The sequence below is a fragment of the Myodes glareolus genome, chromosome X (assembly GCF_982192425.1).
Source record: "Myodes glareolus chromosome X, mMyoGla1.1, whole genome shotgun sequence".
In the NCBI taxonomy this organism is placed as follows: domain Eukaryota; kingdom Metazoa; phylum Chordata; class Mammalia; order Rodentia; family Cricetidae; genus Myodes; species Myodes glareolus.
The window spans coordinates 864,474-885,532 of record NC_142053.1 but is presented as its reverse complement, the minus strand read 5'-3'; the positions used below and the strand labels follow the sequence as shown (position 1 = coordinate 885,532).

At 37.1% G+C, this 21,059-nt stretch overlaps 1 protein-coding gene and 1 pseudogene across 7 annotated transcripts in view; one reads left to right on the top strand and one right to left on the bottom strand.

Moving 5' to 3' along the window:
* The window catches only part of F8 (coagulation factor VIII), a 166,848-nt gene that overhangs the window by 57,363 nt on the left and 88,426 nt on the right, over positions 1-21,059 (bottom strand). For all 7 annotated transcript variants that reach the window (XM_085684580.2, XM_085684583.2, XM_085684579.2 and 4 more), the window contains 7 exons: positions 12,535-12,688; positions 8,606-8,818; positions 7,916-8,144; positions 7,547-7,729; positions 6,066-6,182; positions 5,583-5,654; positions 3,954-4,039 (listed from right to left, as the gene is read on the bottom strand). In XM_085684580.2, coding sequence (XP_085540706.2) covers positions 3,954-4,039; positions 5,583-5,654; positions 6,066-6,182; positions 7,547-7,729; positions 7,916-8,144; positions 8,606-8,818; positions 12,535-12,688 — 1,054 coding nt within the window. The remainder of the gene's footprint in view (positions 1-3,953; positions 4,040-5,582; positions 5,655-6,065; positions 6,183-7,546; positions 7,730-7,915; positions 8,145-8,605; positions 8,819-12,534; positions 12,689-21,059) is intronic.
* On the top strand, positions 6,870-7,289 carry LOC146889310 (U6 snRNA-associated Sm-like protein LSm7 pseudogene; annotated as a pseudogene).

Genomic DNA, 21,059 nt, shown 5'->3' with positions numbered 1-21,059 from the left:
CTTGAAGTTTTAGCAATAGCAAAAAGACAACAAAAGGAGACCAAGGAGATTCAAATTAGAAAAGAAGAAGTCAAACTTTTGCCATTGACGATATGATAGTGTAGATAAGTGACCCCAAAAACTCTACCAGAGAACTCCTACAGCTGATAAATACTTTCAGTGATGTGGCAGGATACATGATCAACTAAAAAAATCAGTATCCCTCCTATACACAAAGGATAAAGAAGCTGAGAGGGAAATCAGAGAAACATCACCTTTCACAATAGTCACAAAATACCTTAGGGAAACACTAACCAAGGAAATTAACACTAACCAAGGAAATGAAAGACCTATTTGACAAGAACTTTCAGTCTTTGAAGAAAGAAACTGAAGAAGATACCAGAAAATGGAAAGATCTCCCATGCTCTTGGATAGATAGGATCAACAAAGTAAAAATAGCAATTCTACCAAAAGAAATCTATAGATTCAATGCAATCCTCATCAAAACCACAACACAATTCTTCACAGACCTTGAAAGAACAATAATCAACTTCATATGGAAAAACAAAAAACCCAAGATAGCCAAAACAATCCTATATAATAAAGAAACTTCTAGAGGCATCACCATCCCTGACATCAAATTCTATTATAGAGCTACAGTAATGAAAACAGCTTGTTCTTGGCATAAAAACAGAGAGGTTGACCAATGGAATCGAATCGAAGATCCGGATATTAATCCACACACCTATGACCACCGATTTTTGACAAAGCTAAAATTATACAATTTAAGAAAGAAAGCATCTTTAACAAATGGTGCTGGCATAATTGGATGTCAACATGTAGAAGAATGAGAATAGGTCCCTATCTATCACCATGCACAAAACTCAAGTTCAAATGGATTAAAGACCTCAATATCAATCTGACCACACTGAACCTGATAGAAGAGAAAGTGGGAAGTAGCCTGCAACACATGGGCACAGGAGACCACTTCCTATGTATAACCCCAATAGCACAGACACTAAGAGCAACAATGAAAAAATGGGACCTCCTGAAACTGAGACGCTTCTGTAAAGCAAAGGACATAATCAATAAGACATAAAGGCCACCTACTAAATGGGAAAAGATCTTCACCAACACCATATCAGACAAAGGACTGATCTTTAAAATATATAAAGAACTCAAGAAATTAAACATTAAAATTCTAAATAATCCAATTAAAAATTGGGGTACTGAGCTGTGGAGATTTGGAGACTGTGATATAAAATGCAGGAATCGTGCCACCCGCGCCAGGGGAGGTGTTGAGTACTACCTTGGAATCTAAGAGAAGTTTCATGGAATGCTATGAAATATTTCAGAGTGACAAGTCCTCTGGCTTTTGCTTCTAAGTTGCAAGTGTCACATACCCTGTGGTTTGCGGAAGTGGCTGCCCTGAGGCCGCAGTCTCAGATTGAAGCAGCTGTTCTGCTCACTGAAGAAAGTCTTAGAATAGATTGGGACAGTGAGATAATGTCTCTGGAGACCCTTGTTTAAAATAGGCTAGGATGTCTTGCTACGTTAAGCTGCTTTGTGTGTATAATCTAAATAAGTCCTTGGTTAACTCATGATCTATAGTTCCTCTTTTAGATAAAACTGTTGACTGAAGCAATTGTTTCCAAAGCATATAAAAGGATTGCTTAATAAACACACAGCATGCAGTTGCAAGTGCTGTTTCCGCTCTGCATCCCCTGTGTCCTGGTTTGTTCGCTACCCTTACCCAGGGACCCCCCGATGCACTAGACATCGACACTGAGCTAAACAGAAAATTCTCAATAGAAGAATTTCAAATGGCCAAAAGATACTTAAGGAAATGTTCAACTTCCTTAGCTATCAGGGAAATGCAAATCAAAACAAATCTGAGATACCATCTTACACCTGTCAGAATGGATAAGATCAAAAACACCAAGGATAGCTTATGCTAGAGAGGATGTGGAGTAAGGGTAACACTCATCCAGTGCTGGTGGGAATGCAAACTTGTACAACCCCTTTGGAAATTAGTGTGGCGGTTTCTTAAAAAAATGGGAATCAACCTACTTCATGATCCAGCAATGCCACTCTTGAAAATATATCCAAAAAATGCTTAATCACACTACAAAAGCATTTGTTCAACTATGTTCATAGCAGCATTATTTGTAATAGCCAGAACCTGGAAACAAACTAGATACCTCTTAACTGAAGAATGGATAAAGAAAATGTGGCACATTTACACATTAGAGTACTACTCAGCAATAAAAAAACAATGACATCTTGAATTTTGCATGCAAATGGATGGAAATAGAAAACACTATCCTGAGTGAGGTAACCCAGACCCCCAAAAAAGATGAATAAGGTAAGTGCTCACTGATAAGTGAATACTACCTATAAACAAAGGATATTGAACCTATAGTTCATGATCCTAGAGAAGGTAAGTAATAATTTGAATCCAAAGAAAAACATATATAGACCCACCTGGAAATTGGAAACAGACAAGATCACCTGACAAAATTGGGAGCATGGGGGCAGGGGTAGAAGGAAGGGGAGAAAGGGAAGAGGAGGGGAGAAGAGAAGTGATGAGAAGAACTTGAGGGAATGGGATAGTCAAGATGGAAGAACAGATATGAGAGCAAGGAAAGAGATATCTTGATTGAGGGACCATTATGGGGTTAGCAAGAAACCTGGCTCTAAAAAATTCCCTGGAATCCACAAGGATGACCCCAGCTAAGACCCTAAGCAATAGAAGAGAGGGTGCCCGAATTGGCCTTGCCCTGTAGTCAGACAGATGACTATCTTAAATATCACCATAGAACTTTCATTCAGCAAGTGATGGAGACAGGCAGAGACCCACATTGGAGTACTGGACTGAGCTCCCAAAGTCCAGTTGAAAAATGGAAGAAATGAGAATATTAGCAAAGAGGTCAAGACCATGAAGGGTTCATCTACTGAAACAGGTTACCTGAACTATTTGGAGGTCACCAGCTCTAGATGGACTGGGAAGGAACAAGCATAGGACCAAACTAGATCTTCTGAATGTGGTTGACAGTTGTATGGCTGGGGCAGACTGAGGGGCCACTGGCAGTGGCACTGGGATTTATCTCTACTGTATGTACTGGCTTTTTGTGAACCTATTCTCTTTGGATGTATACCTTGCTCAGCCTAGATGTAGTAGGTAGGGCCTTGGGCCTTCCACAAAGCAAAGTCCCTTACTCTCTCTTAGGATTGGAGGGAGGAGTGGGAGGGTATGTGGAAGGAATGAGAGGAGGGGAGGGAGTGGGAATTTGGATTTTTTTTAAAGAATCTAATTAATTAAAAAAATAAAAAATATAGAATACATGGTCTTTAAAGGTAGTAAATTCAATTATAGATATCATTGTGATTTTATATTCCAAGTAGAAAGAAATGAGACACATCTATTTTTTCAATTTTATTCCCAAGTGTGTTAGGATTTTATTGCTGTGAGGAGACACCATGACCACAGAAACTCTTCCAAAGTAAAACATTTAACTGGGGCTGGCTTACAGTTCAGAGGTTTAGTTCATTATTCTCATGGCTGGAAGCATGGTAGCATGTAGGCTGACATGGTGTTGGAGAGAGAGTTGAGAGTTCTACATCTGGATCTTCTGGCAGTCAGAAGAGAATGTCACACTGGGTGCAACTTGAGCATCTGAGTCCTCAAAGCTCACCCCCATTGACACACTTCCTTCAACGAGGTCACAACTACTCCTAATAGTGCCACACCTCCCAATAGTGCCTCTTCCTATGTACCTATGGGGGTCATTTTTATTCAAACCACCACACTAAGAATTCCTTTTTGAATATTTTTATACAAATTAATAAGTCATTCTATTTTACAGTTTCCTTATATGTAAACTGATGTTTTATATGAGAGACTTCAGAATAAAAGGGTGTATATAATGTTTTGAACTTGTTGAATGTTGATGTATTTCTCATAGTTTTCTGACCTTGATCCAAGAAAAGGGCTCCTTGGTACTCCAGGCATTGATTGATCCAGAATGATGAAGTCTTGCCAGGTTTGGGGCCCACTGTCCTTTGTCCAAGGAAGAAGAGACAGATTACATTGTTATATATTCTACTGTAATTATCTTAAAAACTTTGGAAAAACAGTATCATCTAGAGAAATCCTCATTGTGGGAGAGATAGAGAAAAGCATAAAAGTTTTGTAGTATCATAGTACTGATTACTGTTTAAAGGATTTATTTTTTGATGTTGCATATCCCATGTTCTACTTTTTGTGGGGAGGCAGTACTGGCGAATGAACCTGGGCCCTGGCATGTGTTAGGCAAGTACTCTACCACTGAGATATATGCACTCTACAAGTGATACTATAATATTTCTTTATCATGTAATGTACATTTATTACAGAAAAGTCAGAAAATTTTAAAAAATAGTAAAAAATAAAAGAAATAAAAAGCATGGTATTTCCATCAAGAAACTCTTCAAATAATACCCAAACCTCTTTTTTTCTTTCTCCTTTAAAGCAGAGGTTTGACAAACCATTTTATATCAAAGGCTAGATAGCAAGTACTTTAAGAGTGGCATATTATATGGTCTCTTTTTAACTATATAACTGTCATTGCAGCCACAGATGCTATGTAAATGAATTGGTGTGATTGTGTTGCAGTATAAGACGTTTTATAGACATTTCAACTTGAATTTTATAATTTTAACATGTCATGAAACTTTTTTAAGTCATCTAAAAATGGAAAAGTTGGGCCAGTGAGATGTCTCAATGAGTAAAAGTGCTTGTCACTAAGGTTGATAACTTGAGAGAAAAGACTCATGTAGGCTGTCTTCTGACTTCTATACTTGCACATAGACATGTGCACACATACACATACATACACACACAAATAAGTGTAATAATTTTTTTTAAATAGAAAAGTTAACTATCTGGGAAAAGGAAGCAGACTGGAAAAGTGGGAAGAGAAGTATGACAGGATAATAGAGTAGAATCAAAGTACATTGTATTCAAATAAGAAAACAAAACTGTCACAATGAAAGCTATACTTTTGGATAAGTAATATACACTAAAAACTGAAAATTATTCTTAACTCACAAAAATAGATAATGGACCTAAAGACAATGATCTGTAGACCCTTGTTCTAGAATAATGCGTGAGAATTTTATAGACGCTATTAAAGATTTAATAAAACCATTCAGAAGCAGATGTAGCTACCTTCTATACTCAGTAGAATGATCTCATGGGAACAGAACTAAAGTGGGGAGGCTATTTCAGGAGTTAGTGCCATTGCCCAGGTAAGAAATGAAAGTGGCCTGAACTAAGAGCACTTGTTGGGAATGACCCAGGTTCAATTCCCAGCATCCACAAAGCAGGTCACAACCACCTGTAACTCCAGTTTAAGGGAATTCTGTGCCCTTTTCTGGTCTCTACAGGCACCAGGCATGCCAGTGGTGTACAGATGTATATGTAGGCAAAACATCCATATATATAATAAAATAATATAAAAAGAGAAAAGCATGGAAAGAAGTAGATTGGTTATTTGAAACTCTAACAGAAATGAAAAAAAATTATCGTCCCAGATTCTTAAATTAAAAATAATAGTATTTACCATAGTGTCCTGAAGCTGTAATCTGAAAATCTCTGATGCTTCCAGAAGCAATTCCCAGAGGAATCTGGCACTCTGAAATCAAACACAGAAGCTCTAAATGACACAAAACCCGTGAAAATAAGGATACATTAATTACTTTTAGTTAAGTGATGTTTCTCTTACCTTGTTTAAAGTTATATCCCCAAACTCTTTCATGTGAAGTTTGTAAGTTATTAGTAAATGAATCAAAATTAAGTGCCCAAATCTACTACTGTGAAATTTAAGACTGTTTAAGCACCAGTTTGTTAAATACCACAGATTCATATTCAAAGGGTACAAAGCTTCAACCTTCTCCTCTGAGAACTCTGATGGTTTCTATCAGCAATATTCATTTTAAATTTAATAATAATACAACCTTGTGTTTATTTCTTGACAAAGACAACCACTTCAAAAAGGAGGAAAGTTGTATAGAGATAGACTGAATATTTAGTGAGCTTTACTCACGCTTGTTGTACACCAGAAAAAGAGTGCTCATTCCAGCCTGTAAGTGCTCGCCAATAAGGCATTCTACTCGCCAAATGCCAGCTCTGGATGGTAGCATTTCCACTGTCTCAAAAACTCCTTTTAAAATCAAAAGAAACAAAAATTATTTTATTAAAATGAGTATAAAATACATTGACTTATTTACAATATGTATTATCACAATAAGCTACCAAATTCAGTTCCATCATTCCCAGATCTCTCAATAAGTGCAAGACTTTTTGTGTACATTTTTGCTCTGAGAAATACTATAGGTATCTTTACTATTGACCAAACGTTACCTTCAGGGGGAAGAGAAATCTTAGTAAGATCATCTTGGGTCCACAGTACTAGGCAAAGGGATCTCAAGTTGCAAGAAGCTGGAAGGAGGGGAGAAGCTGAACAGGTGACTCAGAGGTTAAGAATGCTAGTGCTCTTGCAAAGAACTTGAGTTTGGTATCTACTACAGATGTCAGGCAGCTCAAAACTACCTGTAATTACAGTTCCAGGGGTTCTGATCATCTCTTTTGGTCTTCGTGGGCACCAAGCACTTATATGTGCATACCAACACAGACACAGACAGACAGACACACACACTCACATAGGAGCACAGACACACATGTACACACAAATATACAGTTTAAAAATAATATTGTGTTTTTATCAACACTTTCATTAGTGCTTCACTAATATATTAGTTACATGAATAAGCAAATTAGTCTTGATATCTACATGGTGCCATGTAGGTTTTGAGGGGGAAATGACAAAATATTCTTAGAAAAGTACTATATGGGCGGCGGCAAGATGGCGCAGGACAAAGAGAAAAAGAAGAAAGAAAGCAACTTGGATTTGTCTAAGTACATTGACAAGACCATCCGAGTGAAGTTCCATGATGGCCGGGAAGCCAGCGGGATCCTGAAAGGGTTTGACCCACTGCTCAACCTGGTGCTGGATGGAACCATCGAGTACATGCGAGACCCCGATGACCAGTACAAGCTGACGGAGGACACACGGCAGCTGGGGCTCGAGGTGTGCCGTGGCACCTTGGTGGTGCTTATCTGCCCACAGGATGGCATGGAGGCCATCCCCAACCCGTTCGTGCAGCAGCAGGATGCTTAGCCGGCGGAGGGCAACCTCACCCTGGGCCCTCCCTTCCTGTGTGAGCTTCCGTTTGGTGTTTTGGTTTCTGTTTTTTTATTTTGTTTTTTTTTTTAATAAAATTACCAACTTGAAAAAAAAGAAAAGTACTATATGGTACTAATTATTCATTTCTAGTAGTTTTCATATACTTGAAATTATCTTGTTCATTTGCTAATTTATTTCTCTCACTGTATAAAATAAAATTACTTGAAAAATAAGACATTTCAAAAAGGTGCTTCTCTGTTTTGTTATTGATTATATCACCATTTAAAGCAAGTATTCAGAACACACAGTAACTAGAGAAAAATGAATAAACTATCTCACACCTGGGTAGAGGTTATACACTGCCATTTTGTACTCTTCTTTTTTCCGTACAGTGAACACATGTCCACTGAAATGAATAGATTGGATATTCTCATTGCTGCCCATGCTGAGAAGATACCATCGAATTTTTTGATCTTGAGCCATTACTAAACCTGGTAGGGTATCCATCACATAACCATTGATTGCTGGAGAAGAACAGAGAAAATTATTAAAAATATTTCACTGAAGCTTCCTTCCTTTTTCTCCGTAGAAAATTCTGATACTCATTAGGATTTTATTTCTCAATCCTGTTCAAATGTCTGGCTCAAAGCTCATTTGAAAAAGTACACTACATTTCACAATGAATAATATTTATGTATTGATTATGTTACCATGGAAGCGATAATTCTCTTTCAAAGTGGGGTCTTCCATCTGGATATTGCATGATATCTTGCAGTTCCTTTCCACATTTTCAGTGAAGTACCAGCTCTTGGTCTCATCAAAGATAGTGAAAAACAGAGCAAATTCCTGTACTGCCACTTGTCTACCAAGAGCAGGATTCAGCGTGTTTGTGTGGCAAATCAGAAGGGGTCCAATCAATCCTGAGTGCATATCTCTTTCCTAGAGTTTCCAAGAGGGCATTAATTGTATTAGTGTAAGCTCTCTCTTAGCAACATACCATTTATTCTCTACAGTAGATTCCAGAGTAATATTTCTAACACAGAAAAGGGACTTCCTTCACTTTAAAACTTTTTATTACATTTAGGATATATAACAAAATTCTTAGTACAGAGAATAAAAAACAGGCTGGAAAATGGTTCAGTTGTTAAGAGCACTGACTGTTCTTCCAGATCTGGGTTCTATTCCCAGCACCCACATGGCATCTCACAACTGTTTCTAACTCCAGTTTCAGGTAATGCAAAGCCTCCTTCTGATCTCCACAAGCACTAGGCATGCACATGATGTACAGACATACACACAGGCAAAACACATACACACACACACACTTTAAAAAAAGATAATGGCCATTTCTTTTAAATTTTTAAATGATAAAATAACTATTCAAATAAGGAATGACTTACAAGATCAACATCAGAGAAATAAGCCCAGGCCTTGCAGTCAAACTCGTCTTCTGTGGGCGCCATATGATGTTGTACTTTCCAAAAATAAATTTTGGTTTCATTAGGTTTGACAAAGTTTCTTCTAGGTTCTTCTCCTTGTCGCTGATCCTCCTTATAAGAAATGAGGCTAGAATAGAAGGAGTAGGGACGAGAGGCCTGGTTTTTGAAAGTTACCTGCAGAGGAAAAAAAAATTCAGAAAGAATAAATTTTTAGAATAATAAAATCTTAAATAGTTATAAAGTTTTGTAACTATAGCTCTCTATCTTTTGTTTTTGTTCAATTTTTATTACCTCAGATCCTAAGATAAATTTATGAGAAAATTTTTAATTCTAATTTTATATGAAAACTACAAAGGTGAAAATTCTTAATTACTTAAAAGTAATTCAAAAGTAAACAGAAGATGTCATTATAACTTCAAGAATGACTACTTAAGGTTTGCCATTCCAAGATGGATGTGTATTATCATTTTAAAGTTTTATTTATTTTATTCAGTTCTTTGAGAATTCCAAACAATGTATTTTAACTGTATTTACCTCCATTTTTCTCCCAGATCAAACCCAACATCCTTACCCAAATGTGTGTCTTTTTTTAAAAGATTTTCTTTTTTGATTTAAAACCTATGCATATTTATCATAGAATACATAAAAATTAAAATAAATTCCAAGTCAGAAAGAAATGTATCTATAATACCATAGCTTTGGATGCTTCTATAATTTACTATCAGTCTACTGGAATAAAGTAACTTTGATCTTTTTCTTAAAATACATCAAAAATTACTTATACTTTACATGAGTTACTGAGAGATGGTTAAATAATTAAATATAAAAATGAAACATAAAAGAAAATATTTAAAACTCTTCTGAGTAGAGAGGTATTTTGTGAATATAAAAACAATGAAAATGCCAAAGAGAAAAGTTTCATGAGTTACTACCTAAAAAATTTTTATTTCAAAAAAATCATATGAAGTTGAGACAGTAAACTTATGAAAATACTTTCAATTAAAGTTATCACTTGTAATATCTAATATATAAGGTAATATTAATAAAATTATCCCCTCCCAAAAGACAAATTTATAAAGGACATTAACAGAGAATTTATAGTCTCTGTATAGTACAGTTCTGGTCTTCTATCCTAGGAAAAGTAAAACAATTATTTTTAAATAGAAAACACAAAGCTGTGTGGGGTTGTTTGACTAGGAATGGTCCCCATAGATTCATGTGTCTGAGTTCTTGGCCCATAGTGGGTGGCACTATTGGGAGGGTAGCCTTGTTGGAGTAGGTGTGGCCTTGCTGAAGGAAGCATGTCACTGTGGAGTTGGGCACTGAGGTCTTATATGCTCAAGCTAGGTTTAGTGTGGCAGCCTCTGCTGCCTGTTCATCACAATGTAGAACACACACATCCTTCTCCAGAATCATGTCTGCCTGCACACTGCCATGTTTCCCATCATGATGATAATGGAATAAACCTATGAAACTGTAAGCCAGTCTCAACTAAATGTTTTCCTTTGTAAGAGTTGCCATGTCTGCAGTTGTACAAGGTATAGTTAAATCATATTAGGCATAATTATGACCTGATTAAATATATAATGCATTTGCAGTTGTATGTGGGATAATTATGTTCAGGCATTATTATGACCTATTATTGTTTCCATATGGAAATTAATCATAACATAAGGAGATATGATTGTGTGTCAAGTTGACAAAGTGTGAACTTGTGATGACTAGTTTGGTTGTCAACTTGAATATATCTAAAATGAACTACAATCCAGAAATGGAGGGTACATCTGTGATCTGGATCTTGAAATGAGAGGATAACATACCACTGGTCAGAATCTTGAGGCTGGAAGACACAGGTTTTTGATCCAGACCTTGAGGCTGGAAGACACACCTTTAATCAGGGCCACACCTTTTGCTGGAAGCCCATATAAGGACATAGAAGAAGGATAGTTTGGTTCTTTGCTTGCTTGCCCTCGCCTTATCAGCACATTTATTCCTTTACTAGCATTAGAGAATAACTCTTAGATTCTTGTACTTTCTATTCACAGTTAGCCATTGTTGGATTAGTTAGACTGTAGCTTATAAGTCATGCCAATGTATTCCCTTTATATATATTCCATAAGTTCTATGACTCTAGAGAACCTTGACTAATACTTTGGGTATGGTGGCATTCACTTTTAATCATATCACTCAAGAGGTAGAGACAGGAGGATCTCTGTGAGTTTGGGTCCAGCCAAATCTACATAGTGAGTTTCAGAAGGTAAGCCAAGGTGTAGTGGTTTGAATAAAAATGGCCACCATAGGCCCATAAGGAGTGGCACTAATAGGAGCTGTAACCTTGCTGGGGGTAGGTGTGGCTTTGATGGAGGAAGTATGTCACTAGGAGCTGGACTTTGAAGTTTTAAAATTCCATGCCAAGACCAGTATCTCTCTGTCTGTGGATCAGTATGTAGCTCTCATCTACCTCTCCAGCACCATGCCTGCTATGCTTGCTGCTAAGTTTCCCCACCATGATGATAATAGACTAAACCCTCTGTAAGAAAGCCCCCCAATTAAATGCTTTTTTTTTATAAAGGTTGCTTTTGTTATGGTATCTTTTCACAGCAATAAAACATTGACAAAAACACAAGGCTACATTGTGAGATGCTGTCTCAAAGAAACAAAGAAAAGGAGAAAGAAATGATCTCAAAGATTATTCAAAGTATATATTTAAGTAATCTATGGTCCCGTCAATTCATAAGATAGAATATCATGTAGTCATTCTTCTTTGTTTTGTTTTTTGAGATAGAGTCTCTCTATGTTACTCTGACTGTCCTTAAATTCCATATGTAGACAAGGCTGAACTCAAACTCAAAGAGATCCATCTTCCTCTGTTTCTGATCCTAAGTGTGGGAGGTGGAGGAGAATTAAAGACATGTGCAACAATGCCCAGATATATAGTCCTTCCATCTTTCTTAAGATCATATTTGGTAAATATGATGTAAAATATTTATTGCATAATACATAACTGAAAAGAGTCACAATTATATATATATTACATATGGTATATCATATGTAATATATATATTATATATATTATATATGGTATAATTTCCAATACATAAAGGGAAAAATCAGGCAACAGATGAGTAATATACATCAAAATGAAAATTATAGGATTATTTTCATCTCCTCAATTTTTATGTACTTTAATTTTTTTCAGATGGTAGAACACATTATTGTTTCCCACTGGTGTACATGGTACTATGTTACAAAAGAATATTTTCATACATGTACATATGAACATATTCCTCACACATTCCTCTTCAATCTTTTCCTTCCTTTCCTCTTCTCTCCCATTGGTTACATTTGTTTCCACAGACCATGTGTGCCCAGCCTTTTTACACTGTGACATGATAATATCTACTAATATTCACACTGAAGAGTGGTACAACTGAGTTTCAAAAAATGCAAAAACAAATTCCATAATGTTTTAAGTAAGTTTGTGATTTTGTGCTAGGACACACTTATCTATATTTGGTTGCATGTGGGTTTGCAGGCTATAGGTTGAACCTAGACTAGTGGTTCTCAACCTTCCTAATGCTGCAATCCTTTAATATAGTTCCTCATGCTGTGATGACCCCCAACTATAAAATTAATTTTGTTGCTACTTTATAACTGTAGCTTTGCTATAGTTATGAATAATAATATGAATATCTATGTTTTATGATGGTCTTAGGGGACATGTGAAAGAGTCATTAGACTCCCCAAAGAGGTCTAGACCCACAGGTTGAGTACCACTGGCTTAGACGGTTTAATTTCTAATTTCATGCCATTTGTATACGTTATTTTTATAAACAGAATCAAACCATATATATATAGAACTTTTTGTAATTCCATTGTCCTTAACTTACCATGATGTTGTCTTCAACTTCTGCTCTTATATAAGGCCCCAACAACCCCAAATGTTCATTTAGTTCTCCCCGGTATAAGGGTTGACTAAAGGAGCCATCAGTAAATTCCTGAAAAACCACTTTCTTGAATTGAGGTGCATTGCCACTTTGATCCCTGGAGAAAAAGCAGAAGAAAAGTATTACTTTGATGGACCCATGAGAAAGGATGCCCCACACTTTTGCTTTCCCTGTATTTAAGATATGCTTGATAAAATTGGTGATAGATGATAAATGCAATGGTATAGGGAGGAAAGAAATAGAGATAAAAGATAATTTTCATAGGCGAAGGAGGTAGCTCACTTAGTACAGTGCTTGCCTAGCATGCAGGGAGCCCTGGGCTCCATTTCCAATGCAGCATAAACTGGATATGGTGGCTGTACCTCTACCACCTAGAAGGCTAAAGCAAAATAATCACTATAATCTTTAAGCCAGCTAGAGCTACACTGAAAATTTGAGAATAGCCTTAGGTACCTGAGACCCTTTTACAAGGAAAAAAAATTAATCTTCAGGTTTCTAGTTTGAACAAATAAATGCATAGTGATGCAGTTTTTCAAGATGGATAATCTTGAGGGGTAGATTTTGGTTTTGGTTATTCAACACTATGTGAACTAAATTGGCAAATGCCTAAAATCTAGAGGTAAGCACTTCACACAACTTCTATTTCCTGATTTTATTAGATAGCTAAGAAATAATTTTCATGATTGTGGTGGTTTGAAAATAAATGACACCTTGAGGGAGTGACAATAATAGGTGTGACCTTGTTGGAATAGGTCTGCCCTTATTGAAGGAAGTGAGTTACTCTTGGGGTGGGCTTTGAGATCGCATATATGTTTAAGGTATGCCCAGTGTTATAGTTCAGTTTCTGTTGCCTGCAGAACAAAATGCAGAACTCTCAGCTTCTCCAGTAACTTGCCTGTATGCATACCACCATGCTTCTCACCATGACAATAATAGACTAAACCTCCGAACCTATAAGCTAGCTTCAACTAAATATTTTCATTTATAAAGTTGCCATGGTCATGGAGTTTCTTGATAGCAACTGAAACCCTAATCAAAATAATGGCTAACCATTCCATCTCCTTTGAAATATTGTCTTAGGACTTTATTAGTATGTAAGTCCACTAAAAGGGGGATTTTTTGTATATTTTGTCAATTGTTTCATTCCAGTAGTGGGACAGTATCTAATATAAGGTGCATACTCACAATTTACTGTGGAATGTTGAATAAATGTAGGCCTTAAAAACATAATTTAAATATAAAAAGCCCAGTTTCTATTCCTTGGCTTTTTTTAAAATTTTAAAAATAACATTTTAAAGTTCTGAACTGAAAAATACACATAAATGTCTTTCATTCAGAAATGCAGATATCTCCCAGAAAACTATATATTCCTTTCTACTCCCACAATTACTGTGTGACAATGGTCTTGTACCTATAAAGATTTGTCACTTGTATTGGTTTAATAAAATGCTGATTGGACATTAGCCAGGCAGGAAGTATAGGTTGAGCAACCAGACTAGGAGAATTCTGGGAAGAGGAAAGACTCAGTCTGCAGTCACCACCCAGAAATACAGAGACAAGATGAGAATGCCTCACTGATAAAAGGTACAAAGCCTTGTGGCTAACACAGAATTATGGGTTAATTTAAGATGTAAGAGTTACTTAATAAGAAGCCTAAGCTACTGGACAAGTGGTGTTATAATTAATAGAGTTTTTGTGTGATTATTTCAGATCTGAGTGGTGCCAATATGGGAAGCTACATCCACATAAAACCTGAGAGAGCTTGGGAAGTAATTCTAAAAACAAAAGAACAAAGTTAAGCACAGCTTCGTGGTAACAGCAATTTCTCACATGGACTCTGCTAGAGGCAAGTGTGTCTCATTTAAGAGAGGTTTCCTGGCTCAGTTGTAGCTGCAAAAACCTTGAATTTCTTTCAAGAGGCTCCCACCAATAAACACTTAAATCATATTTATGGATAGCCAACATGATGCTTCTTGGTGATGACAGGACCTTGAAACTCTATAGAGTTGTTGTGGCAGCTCCTGTTAGTACCTCTGTCATGAATCTAGACTCTCAGAAAGTTAAGGAATGGGGTGGATCTAGCCATCAAAACCACAACTTTAATCCTAGCCATATCACTTAGCAAATTAAAGACTTGTATGGTCAGAAAAAGAGAGATATACAATAAGGATAGATTCAGAAAAAAAAAAACCTCTGTTTACACTGTGCTTAAAATATATGTAGGTTGAAGAGAGAAAAGAAAAAAGATAAGTCCTTAAAAACAAACAAAGAGAGTAGTTGGGTATGGTGGCACACTCCTTTAATCTCAGCACTTGGGAGACACAGGCAGCTGGATCTCTGTAAATTCAAGATCAGCCTGATCTACAGAGTGAGTTTCAGGACAGTCAAATGATATAGGTGGGTCTTCTTTCTATATGTTGCTTTCATTGGTTAATTAATAAAGAAACTGCTTGGCCTGATAGGTCAGAACATAGGTAGGCAGGGAAGACAGAACAGAATTGTGCGAGAAAGGAAGCAGAGTCAGAGAACTGCCCACCACAAAGTGCCAGGACAGACATGCTGAATCTTTCCTGATAAACCACAACCTTGTGGTGCTACACGGATTATTAGAAATGGGTTGAATCAATATGTGAGAGTTAGCCAATAAGAGGCTGGAGGTAATTGGCCAGGCAGTGTTTAAAAGAATACAGTTTCCATGCAATTATTTCAGGGGTAAGCTAGCCGGGATCCGGGCGAGAACACAACACCCTGCTCGTTTTACAACAGTCAAAGATACACAAAGAGACCCCGTATCAAAAAAACAAAAGAAAAAACTAAAAATAAATGAAATAGAGTTTAAAATAAAGCCATGTAAAGATGAAAAATACACAGAGAATCTGAATACTGTATGTTATTGTGTTGTGTTTGACTTGTTTGATGGCTGAGGAAGGAGCAACAGCTGCGAAAAGATATTTGATTGCAAATACTGCAGGATTAATCTATGTATTTTGAAAATGCCTTGACTTTAAAATTTAAGATCAGCTCCATAAAATCAGTTGCCCTCCTATACACAAAGAACAAAGAAGCAGAGAGGGAAATCAGTGAAACATCACCTTTCATGATAGCCACAAATAGCATAAAGTATACTGGGGTAACTCTAACCAAGAGAGTGAAAGATCTATTTGACAAGAACTTTAAGTCTTTGAAGAAAGAATTTGATGAAAATACTAGAAAATGGAAGGATCTCCCATGCTCGTGGAGTGGGAGGATCAACATAGTAAAAATGGCAATTCTACCAAAAGCAATTCAATGCAATCCCCATCAAAATTCCATCAAAATTCTTCACAGACCTTGAGAGAACAATAATCAACTTTATATGGAAAAACAAAAAAACCCAGGATAGCCAAAACATTCCTATACAATAAAGGAACTTCTGGAAAAATTACCATCCCTGACTTCAAACTCTATTATAGAGCTACAGTAATGAAAACAGCTTGGTATTGGCATAAAAATAGAGACATCAACCATTGGAATCAAATCAAAGACCTGGATATAAATCCACAAACCTATGAACACATGATTTTCGAAAAAGGAGCTAAAAATTATACAATTTAAGAAAGAAAGCATCTTTAACAAATGGTGTTGACATAACTGGATGTCAACCTGTAGAAGAATGAAAATAGATCCATATCTATCACCATTCACAAAACTCATGTCCAAATGGATTAAAGACCTCAATATAAATCTGACCACACCGAACCTGATAGACGAGAAAGTGGGAAAAGTAGTCAACAAGACATGGACACAGGAGACCACTTCCTAGGTAGAGCCCCAGTAGCACAGACAATAAGAGCAACAATGAGAAAATGGGACCTCCTGAAAGTTAGAAGCTTCTGTAAAGCAAAGGACACTGTCATTAAGACAAAAAGGCAACCTACAGAATGGGAAAAGATCTTCACCAACCCCGCATCAGACAAAGGTCTGATCTCCAAAATATATAAAGAACTCAAGAAACTAGTCACTAAAACTCTAATTAAGCCAATTAAAAAATGGGGTACTGAACTGAACAGGGAATTCTCAACAGAAGTTCTAATGGCCGAAAGACCCTTAAGGTCATGCTCAACCTTTTTAGCAATCACGGAAATGCAAATCAAAACAACTTTGAGATGTAGGACCCTGTCTTCCCTGTTCCTCGAGACCAAAGCACAGGATGCAAGAATTGTTTAAGCTAACCAGTTTAGCTTCCCCTGCTCATTCTGCCAGCCGGAGGGAATTAGTTCAAAGCCTTGTTTCTGTCATTGCTATGATAATTTTACCTGCTAAGGAAGGTCCTCACAGGCGCCCTAAGTCTCCTCCCATCTGTCTGTCAGGGTTCCCAGATCGATACCCCCTACATGGAGGCTCTGGCCGCTGGTGCCATGCGGCCAACACCCCTCTTCTCACTTCCAGGTGGGAGGGGCCTCTCGTCCTCTTGCCTCTAAGTATATAAGCCTATGTGTGCTAAATAAAGTTGACATTTACCCTTTGGGCAAATGATCCGATCTCTCTGTGTGTTGTGTGTCTTTTCAACTCCTAGGATATTGATCCAGACTCGCGGTCCGGTATGGGAAGCGCACCCTGTATTGAAGAGTGAGGTTTCACAGATAAGCGTGGGACATTGAGATACCACCTTACACCTGTCAAAATAGCTAAAATCAAAAAGACCAATGATACCCTGTGCTGGAGAGGTTGTGTAGTAAGGGGAACACTCATCCATTGTTGGTGAGAATGCAAACTTACAACCACTTTGGTTATCAGTGTGGCAGATTCTCAGGAAACTGGGAGTCAACCTACCTTGTGCCCCAGCAATTCCACTCTTGGGAATATACTCAAGAGATGCCCAATCCTACTACAAAAACATTTGTTCAGCTATGTTCATAGCAGCACTATTTGTAATAACCAGAACCTGGAAAAAACCTAGGTGCCCCTCAATAGAAGAATGGATAAAGAAGGTGTGGCAATACACTTTAGAGTTTTACTCAGCAGTAAAAAACAATGACATCTTGAATTTTGCATGCTAATGGATGGAAATAGAAAACACTTTACTGAGTGAGATAACCCAGACCCAAAAGATGAGTATGGTATGAATTTACTCATAAGTGGATTCTAGCCATAAATAAAGGACATTGAGCCTATAATTTGTGATCCTAGAGATCACAAAGCTAAATAAGAAGGTGAACCCAAAGAAAAACATATAGTTATCCTCCTGGACACTGGAATTATACAAGATTGCCAGGAAGAAGTTGGGAGCACGGGAGTGGGGGTGGAGTGTGGGTAAAGGGAGATGGGGAGAGAGAAGGGAAAAGGGGAGGATTGGGGAGATCTTTGGGGAATGGGATGGTTGAGATGGAGGAAGGGCAGATATGGGAGCAGGGAAGAAGATATCTTAATTAAGGGAGCCATTTTAGGGTTGGCAAGACACTTAACTCTAGAGGGGTTCCCAGGTGTCCAAGGATATGTCCCCAGCTTGTTCCTTGGGCAGCAGAGGAGAAGGTGCCTGAACTGGCCTTATCCCATAGCCACACTGATGAATATCCTGCATATCACCATAGAACCTTAATCTGGTGATTGAGGGAAATAGAGATAGAGACCCACAATGGAGCACTGGACTGAGCTCCCAAGGTCCAAATGAAGAGCATAAGAACATGAGCAAGAACGTTAGGACCGCGAGGGGTGCACCCACCCATGAAGACAGTGGGACTAATCTAATGGCAGCTCACCAAGGCCAGCTGGACTGGGACTGAATGAGCATGTGAACAAACTGTACTCTCTGAATATGGCTGACAATGAGGACTTACTTAGAAGCCAAGGACAATGGCACTGGGTGTTGATTCAACTGCATGTACCGGATTTGTGGGATCCTAGTCTGTTTGGATGCATAACCTTTCTAGATCTGGATGGAGGGGGGAGGACCTTGGACTTCCCACAGGGCATGGAACCCTGACTGGTCTTAGGACTGGAGAGAAAGGGGGATTGGGAGGGGGGAGTGGGAGGGAAATGAGAGGAGAGGAGGTGAAAATTTTTAATAAATTAAAAAATAGAAAAAAAAATTAAGTCAAAAGACATGTTACATTGGAGAAAAGTTTTTTGTTGTTGTTGTTTTTGTTTAAACAGGAAATGAGAGTCTGTGGATTCATTCTGGGTTTAGAAAAATCAGGTTTGAAAAATCTCAAGTAGGAGCAAATGGCTCAGATGATTTAACAATTCAGAGGACTTCTGTTGGAGTTTCCTCTGAGTTCTACATCTAGAACAGCCTCAAGACTGATGGCTGGGATGATCAAGACTCACAGAATATTCTAATCAGGACTTGACCATAACCCTAAATTTTCTTTAGGTCCCCATAAGATTATCAGTGCCCCCAATCAGCAGGAAGTAGCCTAGAAAACTATGCTCACATTTCTAAAAAAAAATGGAATATGGATATGGTCTTTGTTTAGAGTGTTGGTTACAAGTTGCTATGGATAATTGTCAGGAAAAAAGCTAAACAAAGGAGATTAGATTCAGAGTTCTTGTTTAGAAAAGAAAAAAACAGAGGAAGTACTGTGGGATAATGGTCTTGTACCCTGTAAAGATTTATCACTTGTATTGATTTAATAAAATGCTATTTGGCCAGTAGCCAGGCAGGTAGTATAGGTGGGATGACCAGACTAGGAGAATTATGGGAAGAGGAAAGGCTCAGTCTCCAGTAACCAGACAGACACAGAGGAAGAAAGATGAGAATGCCTCACTGATAAAAGGTACCAAACCATGTGGCTAACACAGACAAGATTTATGGGTTAATTTAAAATGTAAGAGTTAGTTAATGAGAAGCCTGAATGAATAGGCCAAACATTTTATAATTAGTGTAGGCCTCTGTGTTTTTCTGGGACTGAATGGCTGCAGGACTGGAAAGAACAGAAACATCTGTCAATGCACACTACTATCTCTCCATTAAAGGTAACTACTATTCCGATACTTATAATAATCTTATTTCTTTGCTTTTAATAATCTTATCTCTTCTAATCATATATTCTTACAGAAAATGTCCATTTTTGCTTGTTTCTTTAAGTATTTAAGGTACAACTGTGTACATATCCTTGTTTTTTTTCTTACACTAAGCATTACAATTGAGACATTCATCTATGTTGTAATTTTAGATTATATACTATCTGTTATTCACAGCACTGTTGTATTCCATTAGATTAACATACTCCAAGTATGGGCATATGAGTTACTGCTAAATTTAGGACTTGTAAATACTCCCGCTATGAACCTTCAGGTATTTGTCTTTGGTGCACAAATTTATGTATTTCCTTTGGTCACACATCCAGGAATTGAATTGCTGGACAGGCATATTTTAGACTTCGTAGATACTGCTACACTGCTTTCTAAATCAGCTTTTATATTTCCCACTTTTAACAACAATAAAATGTAGGAGTTTCATTTACTACAAATCTTCATAAATTCTTGACCACAGTTTTACATTTTGGGCATTCTGGTTGTTGCATAGTAGTGTCTCATTGTAGTTTTATTTTATGTTTCCATGATCAATAAGGTGATGCGTTTTTCCATTCTATAGCTAATATCCTCATTCTCTTTGGCATACTTTTTGATGCATATCATCAATTTCATAATTTTATTCATTTTAATTATTTTAAAATATTTCTTTTTATTTATGTGCATATATGTCTCTGTGTGTATGTTACATGCATATAAGTGTCCGTGGAAGTTACGAGAGGGTTTCAGAACTCTTGGAACTGGAGTCACAGGCAATTATGATCTGTCATTTGGGTTCTGGGAACAATACTCAGGTCCTTTGCAAAGCAGCAAGTGGTCTTAAATAGTGAGCCACCTCTTCAGCTCCAAGTTTATATTTTTAAAACAGTGAAATGGATTTTATATTATCTAATATTTTGTGTATCTTGAGTTAATCATTTTTATTTGCTCACCCTGAGATTAATACATTCTGTTTTCTTCTTATATATTTACAGTTTATCTTTTCATTTAATGGCTTGTGTCAAGGTAGGATTTCTCCTTATTGACTCTGATGGAAGCATTTTGATGTACTATGGTGTAAAAAGTCAGTTCATTCAGGTCATTTTTCACTTTTAGTGATATCATTTCATTCTGTAAACTCCTATTTAGATTAACTTCAGGCTTATATTCATCAAAGAAGGCAAGTTTATTTTCTTCATAAGGGTATACAATAGTTCATCTGAACCAGCTCAAGGAGATATGTAGATAGTAATTAATTCAGCATGCAGGCGGGGTGTGAAGAACTTAGCCCACCTCCATGACGCATCACCAAGTCTCAACCTGATGGAGCAGCTCGTGATTTTACTACTATTATGTAGTGTTTTGTAACCTGATTTTATCCCCAGTCATCCTCACTTTTCCATTTCCCTATATTTTTATCTTGTATAATATTTAGTATATTTCAAAACTTTGTTTTATAAAAACATACTATAATA